This window comes from Carica papaya, chromosome 8 (assembly GCF_054855325.1).
Source record: "Carica papaya isolate Zhongbai chromosome 8, ASM5485532v1, whole genome shotgun sequence".
NCBI classification, from domain to species: domain Eukaryota; kingdom Viridiplantae; phylum Streptophyta; class Magnoliopsida; order Brassicales; family Caricaceae; genus Carica; species Carica papaya.
This window is the reverse complement of record NC_142316.1, coordinates 26,879,086-26,903,875: the sequence shown is the minus strand read 5'-3', so window position 1 is coordinate 26,903,875 and position 24,790 is coordinate 26,879,086. Positions and strand designations below refer to the sequence as shown.

The 24,790-nt window shown below is 33.9% G+C and overlaps 1 protein-coding gene across 4 annotated transcripts in view; it reads left to right on the top strand.

The window, feature by feature from the left end:
* LOC110817079 (ARM repeat superfamily protein) overlaps window positions 1-22,815 on the top strand; it is a 37,596-nt gene extending 14,781 nt beyond the window's left edge. For 2 of the 4 annotated variants that reach the window (XM_088209849.1, XM_088209848.1), the window contains exons 9-29: window positions 7,403-7,470; window positions 8,302-8,388; window positions 8,562-8,714; window positions 8,870-8,965; window positions 9,131-9,190; window positions 9,293-9,411; window positions 9,508-9,595; window positions 10,799-10,903; window positions 10,987-11,088; window positions 11,161-11,213; window positions 11,327-11,390; window positions 11,504-11,638; window positions 12,356-12,468; window positions 12,628-12,721; window positions 14,937-15,156; window positions 17,008-17,138; window positions 17,523-17,669; window positions 17,865-17,993; window positions 20,838-20,936; window positions 21,232-21,270; window positions 22,038-22,815. In XM_088209849.1, coding sequence (XP_088065975.1) covers window positions 7,403-7,470; window positions 8,302-8,388; window positions 8,562-8,714; window positions 8,870-8,965; window positions 9,131-9,190; window positions 9,293-9,411; window positions 9,508-9,595; window positions 10,799-10,903; window positions 10,987-11,088; window positions 11,161-11,213; window positions 11,327-11,390; window positions 11,504-11,638; window positions 12,356-12,468; window positions 12,628-12,721; window positions 14,937-15,156; window positions 17,008-17,138; window positions 17,523-17,669; window positions 17,865-17,993; window positions 20,838-20,936; window positions 21,232-21,270; window positions 22,038-22,175 — 2,240 coding nt within the window. In that variant the 3' untranslated portion in view covers window positions 22,176-22,815. Of the gene's footprint in view, window positions 1-7,402; window positions 7,471-8,301; window positions 8,389-8,561; window positions 8,715-8,869; window positions 8,966-9,130; window positions 9,191-9,292; window positions 9,412-9,507; window positions 9,596-10,798; window positions 10,904-10,983; window positions 11,089-11,160; window positions 11,214-11,326; window positions 11,391-11,503; window positions 11,639-12,355; window positions 12,469-12,627; window positions 12,722-14,936; window positions 15,157-17,007; window positions 17,139-17,522; window positions 17,670-17,864; window positions 17,994-20,837; window positions 20,937-21,231; window positions 21,271-22,037 lie in introns of all 4 variants that reach the window. The other 2 variants (XM_088209847.1, XM_088209846.1) reach the window with 1 other exon arrangement.
* The last annotated feature ends 1,975 nt before the right edge of the window (window positions 22,816-24,790 follow it).

Below are 24,790 nucleotides of genomic sequence, written 5' to 3'. Positions count from 1 at the left end.
ACTACACTCTGCCCTAGTCAGGCGAAGGAGAAAGTACCCGACCCGTATTTGAAAAATTCGGTTTTTGAAATTCAAATTATAAACCACTCGGGCGGAAATGCTTGCAAAACAATTCCGGCCCAATCTATAGTCCAGAAGCCCAAAAACACATCAACTCCAGATACGAAAGCAAACAATCCAAGGCCCAAGTGCACCTGGGCAGAGGAAGGAAAATGACACAATCAAGCGGGCCCGAGTAGAGTCCCAAACAAGAAGAGCAGCCCAATCAAGAAAGCACTGAAGGTAAATTGAGTCTGGAGAAAAAAGAAAAAACCCACAAACTCACACCTGAACACATGTCCAAACTTGTTGGAAGAAACTCTTCAATGCCCGAGCAAAGAAAATGAAGAAGAAAATGCAGCAACCTAGAACCCTAAACAAACACCTTCCCATGATTCATCTGAGCTTCAAAAAGGAATCGGGTGGCCCGAATGTGATCTTGCCTTGATTGTGTTTCTCTCAAACAAATGGTAAGATGAAATGTCATCAATCCCTAACCCAGGTATGAATTTAGATGAAGTTTCTCAATCAGGGTTGGTGATACATGCACAAGAACTGAACATGGGGATAGAAATGGTGATACATGATTAGGAACAAGCACTGATCGGAGAAAACATTCTTCAGAATGATAAAATCAGGCATATTGAAAAAATCATAGCCTCTCTTCACAAGTTGTTAAACGACAATAAAAGATACGACCCTATACTATTTTCTAATGGATTGCATAGAATATCGTATGCATCAGTGAAAAATTAGATACTTTTTTTCTTTGGTTATAAATTGTAAACACATAACTTATTTTTTGACTTACAAAAGAAAATTGAAGGAAGAAATTCTGAGCCTCTCCTACTGCAATTAGGAAAGAAGAAACAAAATGAAAATGTACCAAGAGAATTAAAGAGATTCTAATCCTCCATAAACTATGATGGACACAACAAAAAGACTTGGGGATCAGGTGATGAATCCAAAATTATCAAATGATAGAAAAAATACTATCTTGGAATGTTAGAGGTCTAAATTATCATTGAAAGAGAAGTATCATTAGAGGCTGTATTAACAGATGGAAACCTTCCATTTTGTGCCTCTAAGAAACAAAAATGGAAACAATCACTGAGAAGATAATTAAAAGCATTTGGCGAATGGACGAGGTGGGCGGACAGTTTCTCCTGCCAAAGGGTCTGCTGGTGAGATCTTAATTATGTGGAGAAAAGATCACGCTCCATGCCACAACTTATTTCCAGGTGAGGCCACTCTGTCATGGCTTTTTTCTAACTTAAATAATGGTATCTCTTGGTATTTTTCTGGTGTATACTGAAAGGGTAACAATGATGAAAGGACAAAACTTGATGAAAAATTAACTGCTATCAGAAATTTATGGGCCAATAGGGATGTTGTCGAAGGTGATTTCAATATGGTTTTAAAAAGTTATGAAAGGAAGGGCAAAACTATGTCTTTACAATCTGATATAGAGGAATTTCAAATTTGATTGACAATTTGGATCTCAATGATTTACCATTAAAAGAGGGATGGTGAACTTGGAGCAATCAAAGGAACATCTATCTTATTCATGAATTGACAGATTTCTGATTTCATCCAACTTGCTTCTTGAACTAGTTGGGATCAATCAAAATGTAGTCTCTAGACCCACTTCAGATTATTTTCTAATCATGCTTTCCTCGGATGGAATCAAATGGGGTTCCATTCCATTTAGACTTGATAATAAATGGCTGGGTAATGACAGATTCAAATCCCTGTTGATAAATGTTTGCGCTCACTCATATTTTTGGCACCATCAGCTTCAGGATTGCTCAAAAATTAAAAAGACTAAAAATGAAAGTCAAAAGTTGTGCGAAAAATGTAAGCAGAATGGAAGAGGAAAATAACGACGACATCCTATCAGAGATTCACTTCCTTGACAGAAAAGAGGAAAATGTTTCATTGTCTGCAACTGATATGAATAGAAGGGTCTCCTCGAAAGCTGATTTGGCATAAAAACTACATTTAAAAGTAATTTCATGGAAACATAAATCAAGAGAGAAATGGCTTTGCGAAGGGGACAAGAATTTTAAATATTTTCACATGTTAACTAACCACAGAAGAAGAGTAAATTTTGTTGACGAACTTGTTGTGAATGACAGATGCATCAAAGGGAATGAAACTTTGAGAGAAGGGGCGAAAGAACACTTTCAGAAATTATGTTACAAAAAATATAACTATAGACCCAATCTTGACAATCTCCCATTCAACAGATTAAGTGATAGTGAAAGAGATTAGCTTGAAGGAAAATTCACTGAAGAGGAAATCTTGGACTGCCTTAAGGAATGTGATGGGGACAAAGTCCTAGGTTCGGATGGTTTCAACATCAAGTTCCTTCAATCTTTTTGGGATATCATCAGAGGTGACATATTAGAGCTATTCAATGATTTCCACAGCCACAACACCTTTGTAAAATCACTTAACTCCATTTTCCATGTCATGATCCCCAAAAGAGTTCAACCAAAGAATTATAATGATTTTCGACCTATAAGTTTCATCGGGTGTATTTATAAATTGTTATCTAAAGTTTTAACAAAAAGATTGTTCAAAGGTATTAAAAAATATCATTGGAAACTGTCAACACGCATTCATTCCTGGGAGACAGATTGCTGATGCCATTTTAATTGCTAATGAAGCAGTGGACGAATCCATTAGACACAACAAGAAAGGAATTTTGTGTAAACTTGACATGGAAGAGGTGTTTGATCATATTAACTGGAATTTCCTGGATTATATGCTTTTCAGACTTGGTTTTGGACCCAAATGGAGAAGTTGGATAAAAATATGTGTTTTCACTACTAGTTTTGTTGTGATCGTCAACGGTGGGCCCTCCACTTTTTTCAATGCCTCTAGAGGCCTACAACAAGGGGATCCCCTTTCCCCACTCTTATTCATTATTGTGATGGAGACACTGAATCAACTAATTGAGAAAGCAAAATCATTGAACTTAATTAAAGAGATTACTGTAGGTAATAGAGATAACAAAATACAAATTTCCCATCTTTTCTTCGCTGATGATACATTGATTCTCTGTCAACTGGATTTCAGCTCCCTCATCTTCCTAAAATATATTCTACTAGGCTTTCAGGTTGTCTCCGGTTTAAACATAAATATCCAAAAATCTGAGATGGTTTTGTTGGGAAAGAGCTCCAGAAATGAAGACTTTAGTGTGGTTTTGGGCTGCAAGCAAACATTATTACCTATCACTTACCTTGGGGTTCCTCTTGGCACCAAGCACAATGACAGTAATTAATAGGAACCTATGATCGATTTGTTCAATAACAGATTATCTACTTGGAAGAAAAAATTTCTATCAAAAGGTGGTAGATTGACATTGATTAAAAGCACACTTTCCAATCTCCTGATCTACTTTTTATCGGTGCTTAATATACCAATTAAGGTGACAAAGAAACTAGAGCAGATCCAATGTAATTTTCTTTGGGGTGACAGTGAAAATTGCAAGAAATACCATTTAGTGAATTGGTTGAAGATAAAAAAAACCCTTAAAAGAAGGTGGCTTAGGACTAAGATCAATAATCAAACTAAACAAGACACTTCTTGGTAAATGGATTTGGAGATATTGGAATGAAATGACAGACTCTGGAAAATGGTGATAGACTTAAAATGGTATAACGACAATCCACAAAATCTCTCTTATACTAAAAACAATAACTATGGTTACAGTTTATGGAAGAACATCATCACACTAAACAGTGCGATATTCTAGTGCTCAAAATAGAATATTGGTAATGGATTCAATGTCTGTTTTTGGGAAGATATTTGGTGCGGTTTAGAAAAATTAAAAGACAAATATCCCCTTATTTATGGGATTGCTAGAAACAAAGCTAGCATGATAAATGATATAGTTGGTTCCATCATTCCTTGCCTCTTAGAGTGTCTCAGTGATGAAGAACCTTTAAGATTTTTAACGAGAACAATATCAGTTTTTACTTCACTTATTGGCAAACACACAGTTGCAAAATCAAAATGATAAACTGCATTGGTAATTAAAAAAGAATGACCTCTTCAGTGTCAGCTTTCTCTACTCTATTCTGGCTAGTCATAACTCTAATGAAAAATATCATTTTCCCTCAAAAATCATTTGGAAATCGGATGTTCCCCCAAGAATTGTTTTTTTTGCTTGGAAAACAGCAAAAAGGAAAATCCTTACAATGGATAATTTGATGAAAAGAAGGCATACTACTGTCAACAAGTGTGAGATCTCTTGAATCATGTAATCTTCTACTCTTGAAATGTCAAACATCTCACAAACTTTGGAGCATGATACTTGGGCTTCTGGGGATTTCTTGGGTAATTGCAGATTCTGTTTATTCCGAACATCTGGCACGGGAAGGTCTGAGTAGTAACAAAATATTTAGATTAATCCCTCCTATTATATTCTAGGTTATTTGAAAGGAGAGAAACAACAGAGGTTTTGAGGGGCTTGAACAAGATTTTAATAACATCAATGATAAATAGTCTCATTATTTTGGCTCTACTGTTTTAGACCATAATGTAAAATGTTTTGAACATCTGCGCTCTATTGTAAATATGCTAATTGACATGTAAAGTTTTTGTAAATGGGTGGTGCTCCCTTAGCATCTCACATTAATATATCTTTTCTTCTTTTATTTAAAAAAAAAAAATTCCATTCTACCTTGACTATAAGAACCAAGAAAGAGGAATTTAAGGATTTAACAAATTATCTCCAGAAAATATAACTCCTTAAATCTCTAGGATATCTTCCTTCATTACATGTCAAAACTTTTGGATGAAGCCCACATTGAAGCCATTAGGACTTGAAGCTTTGTCTTTACTACAGTACATGAGGCCTCATAGATCTCTTCTTCAGTGGACTTCCGTTTTGGTGATAGATGAGTCATTGTATCTAACATCCTAAATTTTAGACAGCCACCCACCTCTTCAGTGATCTTCTTTGTTTATTGTTTTCTTTAATCTGTATGTTTTCACATTTCTTCTTCTCCATCATTCTTTCTATTTCGTTAAATAGCTTCATTCCATGTTTCTCTAGCCCGTCAAATGTACCCGCAAGCGTACTGCCAGGGGTCCTTTTCTAAATAAGGTCTTTATGTTCCCACCTTGCACAGTTGCCCTCTGCTTGGAACTTCTTCCCTTTTTGAAGCTCAATTGAAAGGTTAGCGTGACAAGACAGATTTTTTCTTGGGAAAATATGTGTGGCAAGATCCTTACTAGCAATAGTTTCAGAAAACAGGGCAAGATGTTTATAAATGGGTGATATCTTTGCTATGGGATGGTCGAGTCTTTGAACCATTTTTCTTTGTGGTTCCTTTTTGCATTTAAACTTTCTGTCTGACACTTGTTATATCGTAGGTTTGGCTCGGGTGATGGCTAACTCAGTTATTGATGGGATTAGGTGCAACAAAGTATCTGTGGTGTTATACAAGGAAAAAACTTATTTTTCTTTTCCCTTTGGTTTCTTTGTGGGTTGTCTTCTTTGTGGGTTTATTTCGGAAAGAAAAAAGAAGTAGAAAAGCTTTTAAGCATATAGTTTTCTCTTTTGGTAGAGATGATGACTTGTTTGGTTCATTGCGTAGACTAGATATATGCGAGGAATATAATAGCGATTACATAATAGAAACTTCTATGTTTTTTGGCTAGTTGAATCAAATTTACCTCGTAATTGTAATTATTGAATAAGTTGTGATCTTGATTCATAAGTGGGGATCATGAATCAGGATTATTTGTTTGGTTCATTGCGTAGGCTAGATATATGCTAGGAATATAATAGTGATTACATGATAGAAACTTCTATGTTTTTTGGCTAGTTGAATCAAATTTACCTCGTAATTGTAATTATTGAATAAGTTAGGATCTTGATTCATAAGTGGGGATCATGAATCAGGATTACTTGTTTGGTTCATTGCGTAGACCAGATATATGCTAGGAATATAATAGTGATTACGTGATAGAAACTTCTATGTTTTTTGGCTAGTTGAATCAAATTTACCTCGTAAGGGTAATTATTGAGTAAGTTGTGATCTTGATTCATAAGTGGGGATCATGAATCAGGATTACAGTCTTATATAGCCACTTCTTTTACTTTCAAGACCATTCTACCTTTATTTGTTGATCTGAGTTTTAAATCAATCGATATTTTAATTATTTAAAATTAAATGCATTTGGAGAATTCTAGTTGCGATATTGTTTTATATGGGAAAATTTCTAATTAATTTTGTACTTTTTTAAACCCAAGTATAAATTTAAAAAACTCAATATTTTTTTTGAAATAAAGGTAGGAGAAATATATTAAAAGTAAAGCGCCAAGGGGGCCCAATCCATGTACAAAGGCAAAGAGAAGAATTTACAGATCTGTAATAATATCAACATGGATCCCAAATCCTCTAAACTATCTAGGTTGTGGCCAAGAATAGTAGAACCAAAAAAATGTAGCCATCTATCCTTGATAGTATCAAAATCAATAAATCTGTCTTCAAAAACTCTTTTGTTCTTTTCATTCTAGATCACCCAGATAATAAATAGAGGGATAAATTTGTAACATTTGTGTTTCGTATTAATTCTTTCCCAAGCTAGAAGCTCTTGAGAAACAGTCCCAGCAATAACCCATTGAATGCCAAGAAAGTTGTAAATCATATTCAATGAGTAAGATGCTTTGGAATAACTAAATGAAATTCTGGTAATTTTATGAAGTTAAAAAGTAATATGAAATTAAAACTAAAATAAAAATACAATATGTATGATTTTGTTAATATATGAATATATAGATGTATATATACATTTTTAAAGAAATCCTGTAAGGAGGGATGTTATAGTGATTTTCTGCTTATAATTTATTCCAAACTCAAATATGATTGAAGCAAACCTTGTAATGAAGTTGTAGTGAACTATTATTTATTGCGAACCAAAGATCATACTCTAATTACAATTCTATTACAGTATACTATTTTACTCCTGTTGAATAGCTAGTGTTTTTCTGGCTTTGTTCTCTTGCACGAGCAAAAGGTGCTGTTATTGGGTTCAGGACCTTCTTCATCTTATTGACTTGCCCACTGGGCTATAGATATTTTTTTTCATTTATTGGTGGAACCTCCTTGGTGCCTTGTTGATAGTAATTACTTTTTCTCTGTAAATAGAAGTAGAATATTTTAGACATGAGATGATCCTAAAATGTCACATGCAAGTTGTAGGTGAAATTTTGGTACTAGCTTTTTTAACAAACTTAATTAGTGTGGCCGTATCTTTGTACTGTAACAGTGTGCATTCTATTCTGGGTTTGGTATATAACTCATGAAAGTACTACTCACAAATTCTTTGGACTTGTGATTAGGTCTTTCTGATCATGATAATTACCATGAATATTGTCGTCTTCTTGGGCGTTTCCGTGTGAACTATCAGGTAATTTTACTGCATAAAATTTGAGGTAAGATTCATTTGATCTTTCAAGTTGCATTTCACATATAGCCATAGGCATCGCTTGGAAATTGTTTTTCTTGTGTATCTTTGGCGAGTGCATATTGACAAGTCTATTTATTTTTGATAGATATATGTCATCCTTTGCTAGTAGTTGAAAAAGATTCTCTATTTTATTTTGTGTAAGACTTACATTTTTCCATATGGTTGTCCATATCAGCAATAAAACTGTAAAATCCAGTCAGTTTCTGTTTTAGAACATAGTTTTATAGCTCGCATACCAATATGCTGTAGCATATCAAAATTTTGTTTGTTATAGATGGCTAAGTCTAACTTTTTATGATGGCATAGCAGCAAAATGATGGTAATCATAATGGTATTGCTAAAGCTACTCATGCTTGATTATACAAGATTCCATGTTTGTGTGAATTTCTTCGATGTCTTCTCTTGTTGGGATAACCATAAATCCAGTCACTGGTTTGTGCTTGTATGTGTCTGCTTCAATTTTTGAATTTAGGAGTTGAAGGACTTGCAAAGTCCTTTCGCGCATGTGATTGTTCTCTTTATGACCGTTGTGTGTGTTGATGGAACTAAAATTTGTCACTGCCTGCTCTTTTCTACTGCACCCTTAAAATATCTGGATATGGTAAGAAAATTATGTTATTATTGCAGCATTTATGCTATTTATACTTTTTATCTAGAAAAAGATTATTGCAGCAGTGTACATATTTCTTTTTATCCTTATTGGAATTAGTGATCTCAGTTTACAGCAATTAGATGAAATCCTTGGTTTATAAACTTGTGATTATGTTGCAGTTATCAGAGCTGGTGAATGTTGAAGGCTATAGTGATTGGATACAATTGGTGGCAGAGTTCACGCTAAAATCTTTGCAATCTTGGCAGGTTGTTTTTGGTTCTAACTTGCAAATTTCTCAATGGTGTTGCTAACTTGTCTAGAAATAATCTGAAAGAAGGTTCCCGAAACTAACTTGTAACACCCTTGTATATCAAATTATTATTTGAAAAACTGTTAAATATTCAGATATGGAAATACTGAATTTGTATCTTTTTATCAGTGGGCTAGCAGCAGTGTATACTACCTTCTAGGACTGTGGTCCAGATTGGTGACATCTGTTCCATACTTGAAGGGTGACGCACCAAGTTTGCTTGATGAATTTGTTCCTAAGATCACAGAAGGTTTCATCACATCTAGGTTCAACTCCGTGCAGGTATATATATTTTACATGTTCCAAAATAAAAGAAACAAATGGATGTTACATGTTTTAGTTTTTTTTTTTTTTTTTTTTTTTTGAGAAGCTAAATTTTCATTCTGATACTTTTAAGAGTTTGCCTTAACATTTTGCTCTGACTTGGCATTATACAGGCTGGGTTCCCAGATGATCTTTCTGAGAATCTGTTAGACAATGTTGAATTGTTACAGGACCAGTTAGATTGCTTTCCATACCTTTGCAGATTCCAGGTTTAATTGCTTTATTTAATTTCTGCTTCTCACACTTTGCAGCTCGAAGATATTCGAGGAATCTAGGATAAAAAATAAAAATTCTTATTTGAGTTTGGCATGCAGTCTCATTATTTTCGTTAAGTTGTATTTTCCTCCTGGCTTAGTTTGTTTCAATTGATGCAGTATGAACGTTGTGGTCTATATATAATAAACATAATGGAGCCGATTCTGCAATCCTACACGGTAAAGCACTTGTCAGTACAACCTCTTTTATATTACTTTTCATTTTTAAGTTTGTAGAGTCTACATAATTGTTTGTACTACTTCTGTTATTGGTTTATGCAGGAAAGAGCACGAGTGCCCACCAACGATAAAACTGAACTTTCTGTTATTGAAGCAAAACTATCTTGGATTGTACATATTATTGCTGCTATTCTCAAAATAAAACAATGCAGTGGTTGTAGGTAAATGTTCTTTTTACCCAAATTGTGTGCTTTCTTTGCATTTGTAAGGAATAATTAAGAATGTTTTCTTTTAGTAATTATTAATTTATTTTGCAGTGTGGAGTCGCAGGAAGTGCTTGATGCAGAACTTTCTGCTCGTGTTTTACAGTTAATTAATGTAACAGATAATGGGCTACACAGCCAGGTATACCAATAGGCATGATTTATTTTTCAATGTTGGACTCTATTCTGCACCTTTAACATTAGCTATTCATTTTAGACTTTATTTATAGTTCTCTTTCCAATACCAACTACCATTCCTATCCTACTTGAGACCTATTAGATCTTTGTGGTTTTAGTAGTAGTGCATGGGGGTAAGGAATCCCAAATTTTCTGCTTAAGGATAATTTGTTCTAGAGTTGAGGGTTGCAAACTTACAGCAACTTCTATTCCGGTGTTCATAATGGTCTGTGTTAGCTCGGGTTAGTGATTGTATGTATATATTGGTCACTTTCCTATTAGCTAGGTTAAATGGTATCATAACATGGTACGGCAGTTGGAAGTTCTTGTAGATGTAAATGCATAACCCTGCCATCTTTGAGAGTAGCAAACAGTCAGCTTCCTTTTCCTCAAGGCAGACATTTAAAAAAATTTCTTTCAATGGCCAGAAGTCTTTTCAAAGAGGTTGTTTAGAACAAGAAAAGTCCTGATTAGAGAAATTTGGCCAAGGTGCTTGAAAAGATCTATGCACAAAGGATTTTCTCTCTCAAAGGCTCTCACTTCAAGAAATATGTACAAACTAATTTTTTTCAATGAAAGAATGAAATTAATCCTGACATTTTGTTCTCACACAAAGAATATTCTTTTTTGAAGAACCTCTCAGGTCAAGAAATATGTACAAACCATTTTTTCTTTTCATGAGACGATAAAAGTAATCGTGACACTTTGTTCAACTTACGTGCTCTCTCTCTCTCTCTCTCTCTCTCACACACACACGCACACACAAACACACACACACGCACACACAAACACACACACACGCACAGTCCATATGTGGCCACAAGCCAAGATGGCCGACAAAAGGGCCAGGCTGCAATCAGGCTATCGTCATGTGGCTGTTTGCTCATGCACTGAGTCAAGAGTCAATTGGCTTGTGACATTGCAACTAGAGTCTCAGTTTGGATCTTGCTATTCATAACCTGGTCAGTTGCATCTTCGTGTGTAAAAAAGCTGTCTGTATAATTGTTGGCAGAACAAGAACATTTTGGTTCTGGGTTTTTAAATAATGGTTTTTTTATGTTCTCTTTAGAAGGTATTACGAAATGCCTTCAGATAGATCTGACGAGTCTTTGCTCTTTAAATAATAAAGCATCTTTTTTTAGCCATTTCTGAAGTGACTCCTTTTCAGAGGTATGGTGAACTAAGCAAGCAAAGGCTTGAGCGAGCAATTCTCACATTTTTTCAGCATTTCCGGAAGTCTTACGTTGGTGATCAGGCCATGCATTCATCTAAAGTAAATAGCTTTCTTTTTATTTCCTTTGTAACCATTCTTAGTTTTAACAAACACCTTGATGTTTTCACTTTCTGTTGCAGCAGCTATATGCACGATTGTCTGAACTTCTTGGTCTTCATGATCACCTATTAATATTGAATCTAATTGTTGGGAAGATTGCCACAAATTTAAAGTGCTATACCGAGGTAATTATTTTATTCTTGTTTTGTGTTTTACTTATATGATTGATAAATTACAAAGTTAAAATGCTTATTCAGAGCGAGGAGGTCGTTGATCACACATTAAGTTTGTTCTTGGAACTGGCATCGGGGTAAATTTTTCTACCTCACCTAAAATTTAAGCTGCTTGTTGATTCTTTCAATCAAAACAGTGTTCTTCAGCCTCCCCCCTCCAAACTGTTGATTGTTTTTTCTTTCTGGGCAGATATATGACTGGGAAGCTGCTTCTAAAGCTCGATACTGTGAAATTTATTGTTGCGAATCACACTGTAATTCTGGCTCCTGCTTAGCTTTTGTTGGTTTATTCTTCATGATTGTTTTTTATTGGGAATTATTTCAGATGCATTATTTTATTGATTCTTGGAGTTCTTATCTTTTTCAGAGGGAGCACTTTCCTTTCTTAGAAGAATATAGATGCTCTCGCAGCAGAACAACTTTCTATTACACTATCGGCTGGTTAATCTTTATGGAGGACAGCCCTGTGAAGTTCAAGTCCTCAATGGAACCGCTTTTGCAGGCACATAAACACTCTCTTTCTCTAAGTTTATTTGCTTTCAGAACCTTTACCTGATCTTTTCAGGATCAAAAGAAATTATATTGCCATGCCTGTGAGATAAATCGCTGATATTATGTACCAAAGGCATAAGCCTAGTTGGGTACCAAAAGAGATAAAACAAGTCTGCCACTAGAAGCATAATCAGTTTTTTGTTTTTAATTAAGTTATCACTAAAAGTTGGAAATCCTTTTAAGATATGACGTATATCATATTAGCTGAATAATAATTTTTGTTGAATATATTTATTAATGTAATAATTTAGTAATTTATTAATTCAATAATTTTAAAATTAAAATATAACTAATTTATTATTAAATAGTTTTTAAATAATTTTATTTTAAAAATTAAGTAATGATAAATTGTAACATAGGTAATAAAAAATAATGTCACACTTTATACTGAAGACTTTTTTGCAGTAAATTTTACCAAACAATACTGTTTTTCTGTTTTTTTTTCTTTCTGTTAGAAGTCATTTTCACATGACTTTTTAGCGATTCACACATGATCACCAATTGGTGGGCCAAATGGGTCCTCAGTGGCACATATTAACAGACACCATAATAGAATATTTTTAGGGCCAATAGATACAGAGCTTCTTGCTTTTTCTTGGCAATAGATTCCATCATTATCAAGTCATTACTGTAAATGCAAATGTTACATAAATTTCATCCTCTTTAGGTCTTTCGTAGTTTGGAGTCAACACCTGATTCGCTATTCCGCTCTGATGCTGTAAAGTATGCATTAATTGGATTAATGAGGGATCTCAGAGGAATTACCATGGCCACAAACAGGTAAGTATGTAGATATGTGGTAGTCCTTTTATTTATATGTTCATGGTTGGATAACTACAGCAGTATGTAGAATATCTTTCTGTGTGAATGCACAAGATATGTCTGTCAAATGTCTACTAGTTTTTAATAGTTGACTTCTTTCTTCTAAATGTCTTGCAGTCGCAGAACATACAGTCTTTTGTTTGATTGGCTATATCCTGCACAGATGCCACTTCTCTTGAAGGGCATCTCACACTGGACCGACACACCAGAGGTATGTGGAATATTGCTTTGTCATTATTATTATTTTCTTAGCTTAAAGATCATTAATTTTGAATTTTGATGCTTTATAGTCTTATTGCCAGCTGTCCTACGAGATATATAATGCATCTGATACATTGCTTTTTTGGTCATAGCCTCTTCCCATTATGTGATCTTGCTCTAACTGAAAGACTGATAGAAATCATCGCTGATTATTCTCATGGTTTCTTGCTTTTTTTGGATTTCAACTAAGTTGCTGCTGCTATAAACTCTCAACAATTTGTTGATCTTTTTCTGCTTCCTTAACCTAGTGGCTTATGTTGTCAGCTTAATATACCATATCACTTTATTATCCAGCTTCCTTATCAGGATTATGCCTCTAGCTACTCATTCTTGTTAGTATATTTTTTCTTTTATTGAACTGATAGTTACAGCTCTCCCTTTGTAAAAGCATGTGTGAAGTTTGATTTTGGTTTCTATATTTGTAAAAGATGGAGAAAGTTATATCACTTTTTAACTAGTTTGTCAAATGGGTAATGATATAGTATGGGGCTTGTTTTAAGAGTATGCCATGTTAGTTCAGCTGTCGTATTTCAAAGTTTCATTTTCTTTTTTATTTTTTAGAATTCAAAGCTTCATTTGTTGTCAGTTGCTTAAGCATATTGTTAGTAACCTTCATATGCTTTTAGGATCCAAGGGGTAATATGTTAAGATGTACAACTTAGAGTTTTATTAGGGTAAATGGTATAATTTTTTAAATAAAAGAGTAAAATATCATTAAAATCGACACCGAAGGGGTACCAATCGTGTACAAAATATTTACATATCTACCACTATGTCAATAATGTTTTTTAAATCCTCCATAGAGTAAAAAGGATGACCTAATAATAAAAATCCATGAGTTTACAACCATCTATTCCTAATCAAGTCAAAATTATTGTCGTTGTTTACTCTTCAAAAGCTCTTTTATTCATCTCATTCCACACTACCCAAAAAATGGTGAGCGACATAAGGTCCACATGTTTCCTCTGCCCTCTCATTCCACACTACCCAAAAAATGGTGAGCGACATAAGGTCCACATGTTTCCTCTGCCCTTTAAAGGTACTTTGAGGAAGGGAATTGTGTTCAAAAGAAACAATGGACTGCTTTGTGAAGCATACAATGGTGGAGACTATGTTGGATAATCATTGGATAGGGGATCCACATCAAGGTAATGTTCGTTTTTTGAAGAGAATCTAGTGATTTAGAAAAATAAGAAGCAAAATGTAGTAGTCTGATCTAGTGCAGAAACAAAGTTCAGGGTTATAGCCAAAGGGGTTTCTGAGCTTCTATCGTTGACAATCATTTTCAAAGATTTGAAAATTCAATAGGATGGACTTATGAGACTCTATTGGGACAATGAGTCAGTGATTAGTATTGTTCAATATTCAATACAACATGACAGAACAAAACAGATTGAATTAGATAGACACTTCATCAAAGAGAAGCTGAATAATGGGCTGATTTGTACTCGATACATGCCAAATAGTTCACAATTTGTCGGTGTTTTGACTAGAGGATCAAGTTCCTGTATTTCATACGATTATTGTTAAGCTGAGAATGAATAATATCTCTTCACCAACTTGATGAAAAGTGTTAAGAAATACAAATTAGGATTTTATTAGGGTAAAAGGTATATTAGTAATGTACCCAAAATTTTTGTAATCTTTATTGTTTCTTTTTGCTGTTGTTATTTACTTGTAGATATAGGACCCTTATATTCAATGAAATAGAAAACAATTCATTCTTCTGTACTTTATAGTATCTTTTTTTTTTCTTTAAATTTCTTGAAGTAATCTCTTAATCAGAAACTAGCTTTTGTAACAGTATCATTTTTAGTCAAGCTGCATATGTTGAATTAGGATGGAGAACAAACTGGGTCTTATAGATGGGTTCATCTACTTGGGAAATTTGGCAAGGAGGGGAATCATTGAATTCTGGATGAGTTTGTGTTCTACGAACAATTTTTGGGTGTCGGACAGTGTTAAAATTAGTCTATTTTAATTGTTGTATAATTTTCAACTTTTGGGTGTCTGACAGTATTAAAATTAGTCTTTTTTAATTGTTGTTTAATTTTCAACCTGGAATTCTTTCTATATATTTTCTTGGTACATGTGATTGTGGCAATGTTAATTTCATAAATTTAATTTTTTTCCCCTGGGAGGGGCTTTTTTACTCAACACTGCAGGTTACGACCCCATTGTTAAAATTCATGGCTGAGTTTGTGTTAAACAAAAGCCAACGGCTGACATTTGATTCATCTTCTCCTAATGGAATTCTTCTTTTCCGGGAAGTCAGTAAATTAATCGTAGCTTATGGGACAAGGATTTTATCTCTTCCAAATGCCGCTGATATATATGCATACAAATACAAAGGAATATGGATTTCATTAACTATTCTGTCAAGAGGTTAGATATGAACCTCAATCTAATTTAATCAATTGGCAAGCTGTACATGCTGCTTATTAAAATTTAGTTGCACTCCATTTGCATACTTGCATATGGCATTGGCTTTGACCTTTTTATTTGATTAGTTGCACTCCTGTGTTGTCCCAGAAGTATGGTATCATGTTGTTTGAAGGGTTCTGCACTCAAAGTTTAGATATAAGATATCTAACTTTGTTCCTTATTTAGATGGCAGCTATTTTCTATTTTCTAATTGTGCAAAAGAGTTCTTCTAAGGTCAATTGAAACATTATTGAGTTTCCAAATAAAAGAACCCTCCAGAAAGATATTGCATTCCTTTTATCATCTTTTTTCTTTTTACGCTGGGTCCCTGGGATAGTTATGAGGATATTTCTTGAAAGTAGGATATTGTACTGCTCCAGGAGAAACATTCCAATTATATAACTAAAGAGAGTGTAATTGGGCGAGAAGCTACTTGACAGATGAGAAAGCACTTTTATATTAAAGCTTCTGTATGGGGTAGGCTCACAAAGAAACTGCATGGGGCATCCTAGTGGGAGAAGCTTATTAAATGAGCATTATTTAGATCCAAAATTAGAGGGTGTTTGCAACATTACCATGGTTTGGCTAAAATGGAGTCAATATAGATGTGACCTGATAAATAATATAGTTTTCTTTTTCCAATTTTTCTTTTATTTATTTCTCCTCTGGTGGCAATTTTTCTGTTCTTGGAAATAAAATTTGTTAATAATAATGTCTTGATGTACTCTTGTGAGTTTGGTTCACCATTCTGGAACTGTCATTCTCTGCTTCTTTTACTTATCTTTCCTTCCGTCAAGTTAGAGCTAGTTGTGTATAGAATATAATTATTGATGTAGACCTAAACATGTCCTTCAGTGGTAAGTGTATAAAAGCGGCCAGTCCCGTTTGTTTAGTTCTTGGTTGACTTTTTATTGTATTCTATTTCTATAGTTGGTTTCATATTCTGAATATTTCAGAGGTGACAATGTTTCATATGAAAAATGGAGAGAGTGTCTGAAAGAGATGAGCATTGATATGGAATTTGAAGGTGTCAGGTCTTTATGTTGGGTACTGTCCCAAAAAAAGTTGAGTGCTGTTTCTTTGGGCTTCACAGATTTTTTTTAGCGTGACATGGTAAAAGTACTGGCTTATTAAGTGAAGTAGCTGACTTGGAGCTTAGCTCCAATCATCACTTGCTCCCCAACTTAGAGGTGGGTGAGTTGTCATGAGTTCTAATGCCATTACTGTGAAGAGTTCACCACTCATAAATAAAACGTAGTTATGATCTTTGTTTGAGCAAGTACTTTAAGCTGAAGCTCACTAGAGTAGTCAACCAAATGAAGCTACAGATACATGTAGAGTTTATAATGTATGATTGCAGTGGACTTTGGTACCCAAATAAACTGTTTGTTACTGTCATATTTGTTGGGGAAAATCTTCAACTCTTGCTAACTTATGATACTTTTAGAAATGCTACTAATGAGATTAGTATAATTGGGAAAAGTTTTGGAAATGGGAAATTGAAGTGAATTTTACATATTACTTAAATAACAATAGAGCTAAAATTATCTGTGTAAAACTTGTCTTTGATGTTTCTTTTGGTGCTGGTTTTCTATCATAATTCTTGTTTGTCTCTTGAGTATTCTTGTACAAATGCACAAAACATCTTGATTTTGTTTTAGTTTGACTTAAAAGTACCGGCAGAACCTCATATGGTAATACAGGATTTTAAGTTATTTGGAGTACCAATCCGTGAAAGGCAAAATCAAATGTAGTTTGTTTATCTTTCTCCATTTCATATTTGATCATTTATATTTCTCTGTCGACTGGCAGCCCTTTCTGGAAACTATGTCAACTTTGGTGTGTTTGAACTATATGGTGATAGAGCACTCTCCGATGCACTTGACATTGCTTTGAAGATGACACTATCAATTCCATTGGCTGATAAATTAGCATATAGAAAGGTATTTAGAATATCTTCAACCTTGGTGTGATCTTTTAGTTTCTAATTGAGGGTATTTAATGTCATTTTGTTTCATTTCAACCTTTTCCTTTAATGAATCAATTTTTTGGAGAAGTGCCATTTAAAGTAATGTATTTTGTTGAAATGCCATATCATGTCCTATATGATGGCCGTATTCCTTCTCTTTTTTCCCAATCTGCTTCTTTCCCTTTCGACACTTTTCTTGAAAGGTCAATGAGAGAAGAAGAAATGCATTTTTACTGTCATTACACCAGAATCTGCTTAAAATTTAATTTGTTGGCCTTCCGGCTTTATACTTTAGGCATATCATGTTTCTGAGTTTGACTAATTGTATGATAAGTTTATATTTTTTTCATCTCTGCAGCTTACAAGGGCCTACTTCGCATTCTTGGAGGTTTTGTTCAGTAGTCATATTGCTTTCATATTGAATCTGGATACCACTACTTTTATGCATCTTGTAGGTTCCCTTGAATCTGGGCTTAAGGGCCTAGATACAAATATCTCGTCCCAGGTAAGAGTCATACCAGATAGCCTTACCTCCTTAGCTTGTAGCTTCAACTGTTATTTTCATGTTGAAATAGTCGACATTAAGCCTGAAAATAAAATTTGAGTAGACCTTTCTTTGTTTTTAATGTTGTTCATCATTTCTTTTCTTCCCGTGCATCCCATTGGTTCTAGCTGAAAGATTTAGAACTTGCGATTTCAGTGTGCTTCAGCTGTTGATAATTTAGCTGCTTTCTACTTTAACAACATTACTATGGGTGAGGCACCTACTTTGCCTGCTTCAGTCAATCTTGCCCGGCACATTGCAGACTGTCCCAATTTGTTTCCAGAGGTACTTCATATGAAATATTGCTACAGTGACTTGTCAGATGTTTTTTTTGTTGACTTCTTTTTCTTCCCTGGTGTGCTTTTGACTATATCAATTATAAATAGTTGTAAAGTGTTTTAGGCTTGAAATTGGTGTAAATAAAATTAAAATGCAAGGAACTTCGAGTATAAATTTGAAATAATTACTCTCAATTTATTCATAAACTGAGACTCTAAAATAAGAAATCATAAACTTCTTTGGCAGAAGAGCGATGTTGGTGGCATGGTATCTGGGGTGATAGGGAAAGGAAAAAACTTATTTCTCTTGTCTCTGTGGCTACTTTGTGGATTATTGGAAGTATCAAACTAGAAGAACTTGTAATGATATTTATTATTCTTCTGATAGAGTCTGGCTTGGTTTGGTTCCAACACTTTTGACAGTCTAACGACCTTCTGACTTCTTTTTTTTATTTTCTATTGTATTTGGGCTCCATATCCTTGGTGCTCTTTAATGAATTCTTATTTTCTTAAAAGAAAAATTGGTTATGCGAAATTATCAAAAAACTCCTGCTCGTACAATCTTAAATTACAAATTGTTTAATTAGTTAGGCAAATATATAAACGAATCAATGTTGAAGGAAAAGATGGAACCAAGGCTTTAGGTTTGAAGAATACCCAATACAGCAGGCACCACAAAGGCTCACTTGAGTGAGGAGTGGCAATAATTTGTAAAATTTGTTATAAGCTAAAGCTAGTCATACATTTCAGTTACTTGGTTTGGTAAGTTTTTAGAATGTGCCTGCCTTCTTATCATAGAAAACTCATATGATTTGATATTTGATAGTTGCATGCCATAAGAATGCTCCATCATATGAGGCAGCGGTAATTTTTCAGTCTTCCCACAGTTCATTATATTATATCTTTGGACAGGTCGTTGTTGAGAGCTAGAGATATGGATTTAATTAGAGGGGTTAGGAATGATAATATGGTGGAAATACCTCATCTCTTTTTGCTGATGACACTCATATTTTGTCAGTCGAGCTTGAATATTAAATTGAATAAGTCAGAAATGGTGAAGTTGGGAGATAAGAGGGATTATGGGAAACAGGCTAGTGTTTTGGGTTGCAGAACTGTGAAGCTACCGATTAAGTACCTTGGCCCCCCGTTGGGTTTTGAAATATAAAGACGAGAGATATGAGAACCGGTGATCGAGATGTTTGAGAGGAGATTTGCAAGGTGGAAGAGGAAGTTTTTCTCAAAAGGGAGAAGATTAACACTTATGAAGAGTAGTTTCTGCGAAACTGGTAAAGAGATTGGAGGCAACTCAATTTAAATTTCCGTTGGACGATGGAGAGAGGAGGAAAAAATACCATTTGGTAGGATGAGAGGAGAACAGAAAACCTTTGATATCAGCGCGGCGGGGGGGGGGGGGTTGGGGTTGAGATCTTTTGTTGAGTTGAATCAGAATCTACAAGGGAAATGACTGTGGAGGTATTTGTGAGAAGGTTATCTATAGAGAAGAGTGATTGATGCAAAGTGGGGGACTTGAGATTTGTGTGGAGTCCACATGAAGTGGGGTTGTGGAAGAAGATAAATATGGGGAGATAGAAGTTCCAGGAGTGCATTCGGTGGAAGGTGGGGGAGAAGGAATAACATTTTGTTTTGGAGAGATGAGTGGGTTGAAGGGGGAAGAGTCAGTATTCAATTTCCATCAGATATACGTCATTGCTCGGTCCAAATACAGTTACTTGGTCAAACATAATGGATTTGGGGATAGCAGCTTTCCAGCACAGCAGATTTGGAGGGTGAATGCCCCACCTAGAGTAGATCTTTTTGCATGGGAAGTGAGAAGAGAATGTATTCTAACCATCAATAAACTAATGAGAAGGGGTTAAATTCTTGTGAACAGGTGCTTTATGTGCAAAAAGGATGTGATTGTAATCACATTCTTCTTTGGTGTCTAATGGTTTACAGTTTATGGACTATGGTTTATATCTTATTAGGTATTAATTAGGTCAATGCAGGAAATGTGAGAGATGAATTATGGGATTGGGGAAGGAATTAGTAGGGGAAGGAAAATTGTTGAGCTCATTCCACTTCCTATTTTTCTGGGTTGTGTTGAAAGAGAGAAATCAGAGGGCTTTTGAGGGGATTGAAGGAGAGATTACTAAGTTTAGGGATAGATGACTATTATATAAGTTCTTTATGTTTAGGTCATGGTAATAATAGAGTGGAGGATTTAAGAAAATTTATTGATATATTGAGCAAATTGTAAATATTTTTATACATGGGTGACATCTCCTTGGTGCCTTTTTGTTCATATGCACATTATACTTTTTATTTCAAATATTATACACTATATCTTTGTGGAAGTGCCAACTTTACCCATAAATCTGGTGTTTAGATTGGTATTCTTGGCTTTTCTGGGGTTCAGTGATAGTGCCTTCTTTTGATTGTTCTTTTCTTTATCTTGGAAGGTTTTCAGTTTCCTTCCTTAAGGAGGACATTTTATCCTCCCTCCTGCTCTTTTTATCTCGGATAAGTTCTTTTCTTTTTAGTATATTTCCCCCTCGCTCCCAAATTCCTTTTTCTTGTCCTGTATATAGCTTTTTGGCCTTCTAGTGCAGTATTCTTTAGAAAAAGGTGGTGACAAAACACAATAGTTAGTGCTTATTGATGCATATTAGGCATAATATGTTGTGTTAGGAGCAATGGTTGCACAACAGAAGCAATTTCAGAAATGGAATTCATTGAGTTGTATGTTTTTTGTTAACTTGCATATGTAGAACTCCATACTTACATATGATCATTGATGCGTTCTTTTTGCCACTTTCTATCATATATATTTGTCGTTTCCTCTTGTATGCAGATATTGAAAACACTTTTTGAGATTGTATTATTTGAGGATTGTGGCAACCAATGGAGTCTCAGCAGACCTATGTTAAGTCTGATTCTTATTAGTGAACAGGTGATGTTGATTTCCAGCTTTTAACCTGTTTTGTATGGTTGTTTGCTCTTTATTCAAATCCTTTCCCCTCAGTAAATAACACATAGACATATATCTACTGAGCTCCTCTGAATCCTTGCAACATTTCCTAGGCGTTTTTATTATTTTTAAGTCGTCACTTCCTTGATATCTCGTTTTTATCGAACAAAAAATTTTGAATCTTTGTCTACCTCTATCTAGTCTTTTTGCATTTCTGTTTTCAGTTTTCTACTTTTTTAAAAAAATTTGACGTTAGAGATCCAACATGTATCTGCAGATATTCTCTGATTTGAAGGCTCAAATTTTGGCTTCACAGGTAAGGTTCTGTTTTTTTGGTGGCTTATTCTGTTCCCTTTTTCTTTTTGTTTTTTGTGTTTAGTTTGTAGTTTGCATAACAAACTATTTCCTTTAAATATTGTTAGAATGCTGTGACAAATTTGTCAATTTTATGAATATGTGCTAACATCAAGCGGCATAAGCTGATGTTACGCAGTAGGAACTGCTGCTACATAGCAATTCAGAGGGTTGCCTAAGTAGAAAATAAGTTGTGATCGACATGATTAAATCGTATATTTCTTTATAGAAATAACTAGAAAGATTAATTTGAAGAGGCATTTGGGTTTAAATTGGGTTATGGCTGGAAATGTGAGTAGAAAGTTGTGGGTGTGGGTGGGTTTTTGTAAAAAGAATAGACATTTGTTCCTTATTCCACTTACTATTTTTTGAGTTGTGTGGAAGGAAAGAAATCCAAGAGCGTTGAGAGTGTAGTTACTAACTTTACAAACGTTAGAGATAGATGGATTCACACTTTTGGCTCTATTTTGCTAGGTGATGATATTAAAAATTGAAATAATTTTAGATTTGTTATTTGATTGACTTGGAATTATATTTTGTATATAGGCAGTACCTCCTTAGTACTTTTGTGCATAATAATACATTTTTTTTATTTACCTCCTTAGTACTTTTGTGCATAATAATATATTTTTTTATTTTAAAAAAAAAATTAAAGAGGGAACTACTGAAATAATTCTCTCTTTTTTCTTGTATTCTCATCCATAATGTGAAATTTGCATCATTTTGCAGCCCAGGGATCAGCATCAACGACTTTTGGTTTGTTTCGACAAACTCATGGCAGATGTTACTCGAAGCCTAGATTCAAAAAACAGAGACAAGTTCACCCAGAATCTGAACGTGTTCAGGCATGACTTTCGTGTCAAATAGCTTTGCTCTTATTGAGGAATTGCTGTCTGTTATCTAGATAGTAGTACACACAGAAGATAGTCTCCACAGAAGGTTTTTTTTGGTCGTGTCTCCACAGAATATTTCTAGTTGATGAATATGTTGATGTCTCTAAAAATGGGTCAAGTCATCAGAGAAGAGCATCATTTTAGGGCAGTGTGTTATGGTAATGTTGATTTGATGGGTATGTACTGATGTCTCTGAAAATGGTTCGGTGGTTGGAGAAGGGCATCGTTTCATCGCACTGTGTTGATATTTGTAACCCAAATTTGATGAAGCAAGTTTTCTGTCGAGGTTCCTATATGTAATGAAGGTTGTATCTGTATTCCTCTTCCTACTTCAGGGAAGGATGGAAGGGAGATGGATGACATAAGTGATAAATCTGGACGAAGGTTTTCATGATGTGATGTTTTTATTACAATATTTGGGTGGGAACACAGGCAAATGCTCAAATTGAAAAAGACCAATTCTTTGTAGAACAGATATGTAAATCATCAATTAGGTTTGTGTTATAGGGGTAGGGGGATTTTGGAGAACATTTATGTACATTAACATCAACATAATTCTTTGTATGTGTCATGATAGCAAATGGAAAGGAAAAAAATGGAAATTTACTTGATCATTTTCGTTGGTAGTATGCTTTTTCTTTGTTGGCAATCCGATTGCCTTTGATATGTTTATTTTGCTTTCCTGGGGGGGGGGGGGGGGGGATATAGTTCTATGGATTCCACCCATGTTGTTAAGAACATACAAATTGCCAAATTGGTTGCTCTCTTATTCGGTTTTACTCTCTCTCTCTTTCTCTCTCTCTCTCTCTCTCTCCAGGTTGTATGTATAATATTATTTAATTAGTTAATGTTTTATATAAAATGTTACGTGCTTTTAAGTAGTAATTTTTAAATTATTTTAAAAAATAAAAAATTATAATAATAATTCTATAAATTATATATATATTATAAATAAATTGTACTTAAACTTTTAAGTTGAAAAGTTTAGAAACATAAAAGAAAATAGTGCATCAAAGCTAATCCTTATACACCTATGATCTCTACCAGCACCCACCTCATCGTCTTTTTCTCAGGCAACTTTCTTGTACACAACATCCCACCTTCCTTCCTTCTCCAGTGTCTAGAATGCCTTGTCGATCGTGTGGTGGATTTGATCTGTCAGTGCACAACAGATGATGAGTGCATCGTTATTCGCCACCAACCTCAGCGTAAGGAACTTCAATCTGGAATGCGAAAGTTGTATTGGCAACATTTGGAAGATGATGGTATAGCAGGGACATTTGGCTAAATGATGCTATAGCAGGGACATTAGGCTATATCAATATGGTTGAGACAACGTTAGTGTTAATAATGAGGAATGCAACAAAATGCGGATGATATCAATTGAGAACAAACTCGTTGCAGAAGAAAATAGTTTAGATAGAGTAGGAATGTTGTCAAGAATTAGTAAAGATGGAGATCTGACTCGTACGATTTAAAAAAAAAAAATTTGTGAAAAAAATGGTCACCGAAGAATATGAACACCGCCAAATGTTTTAGAAGCAAGATTTTATGGAGGGTTTCAATTCATTTATGAAAAAAATTTTTAAAAAATGTAATATTTTTGTGATTTATAAAATTTATATTATTATTTTATGTTTATTTTATTTTTAAAATAATTTAAATATTTTTGTCACGCCACATATCAAATTAGACAATACATAATATTTTATATAAAAAGTTAACTAATTAAATAATATAACATATATAAATTCGTGAGATACAATATCGTTATTAACAGTATTAGTAATTATTAACTTTCATTAATTTAAATATTTTGTAAAAATATAAAAATTAATTTTATTCATAAAAAATTAAAATAAATATCAAATCGAACGAAAATAATTAGTACATAAACGAATTTACGAATAATTTTATGTACCAAAAACAAAAAACAGAAAATCTAACTTCATTGCATATATGATGATGAAAAATAGGATGATAAAAATAGTGGATATGGGGATGAACATAGAAGGATAAAAAAAATAGTAGATATGTGGATCTACGTGAGGATGAAAAAGAGAGGAAGTTTGCAGTGACAATTATTGAATTATATATACCTCTTCTTCTCTAGGGTGAAAAAAAAAAAAAAGAAATAGAAGGGGAAAAAAAGTTTGTTCAACTCTATATCTGTATTTATATATTTATAAAAGTAACTCTCATTAGATATGTATTGTAATTTAAATGCTAAATTGATTCATTTAAAATAAGAAATAAAACTCATTTTCTAAATGTTCTCTTTGTAATTGTAAAAGTAGAAACAATTTAAAATACATTATACTGAATATTTAAAACTATGTACTTATACAATATTTTTGTTTACTTTGTGAGTAGAGTGAATTTTTTAAATAAAAAATTAATACTTGTTAATTACATATCTGATTGACTTGATTCAAAATTCAAAGAAATAATGAGTTAATTCTCCAAAAATTTGAAAAAGAAAAAGGTGCAGAAAAATTCTAATAATTTTACTACAATATATATAGCCCAATAGATAACCAAACCAGCCCATTTTATCTTTTTCTTTATTGCTCTCTCTCTCTCTCTCTC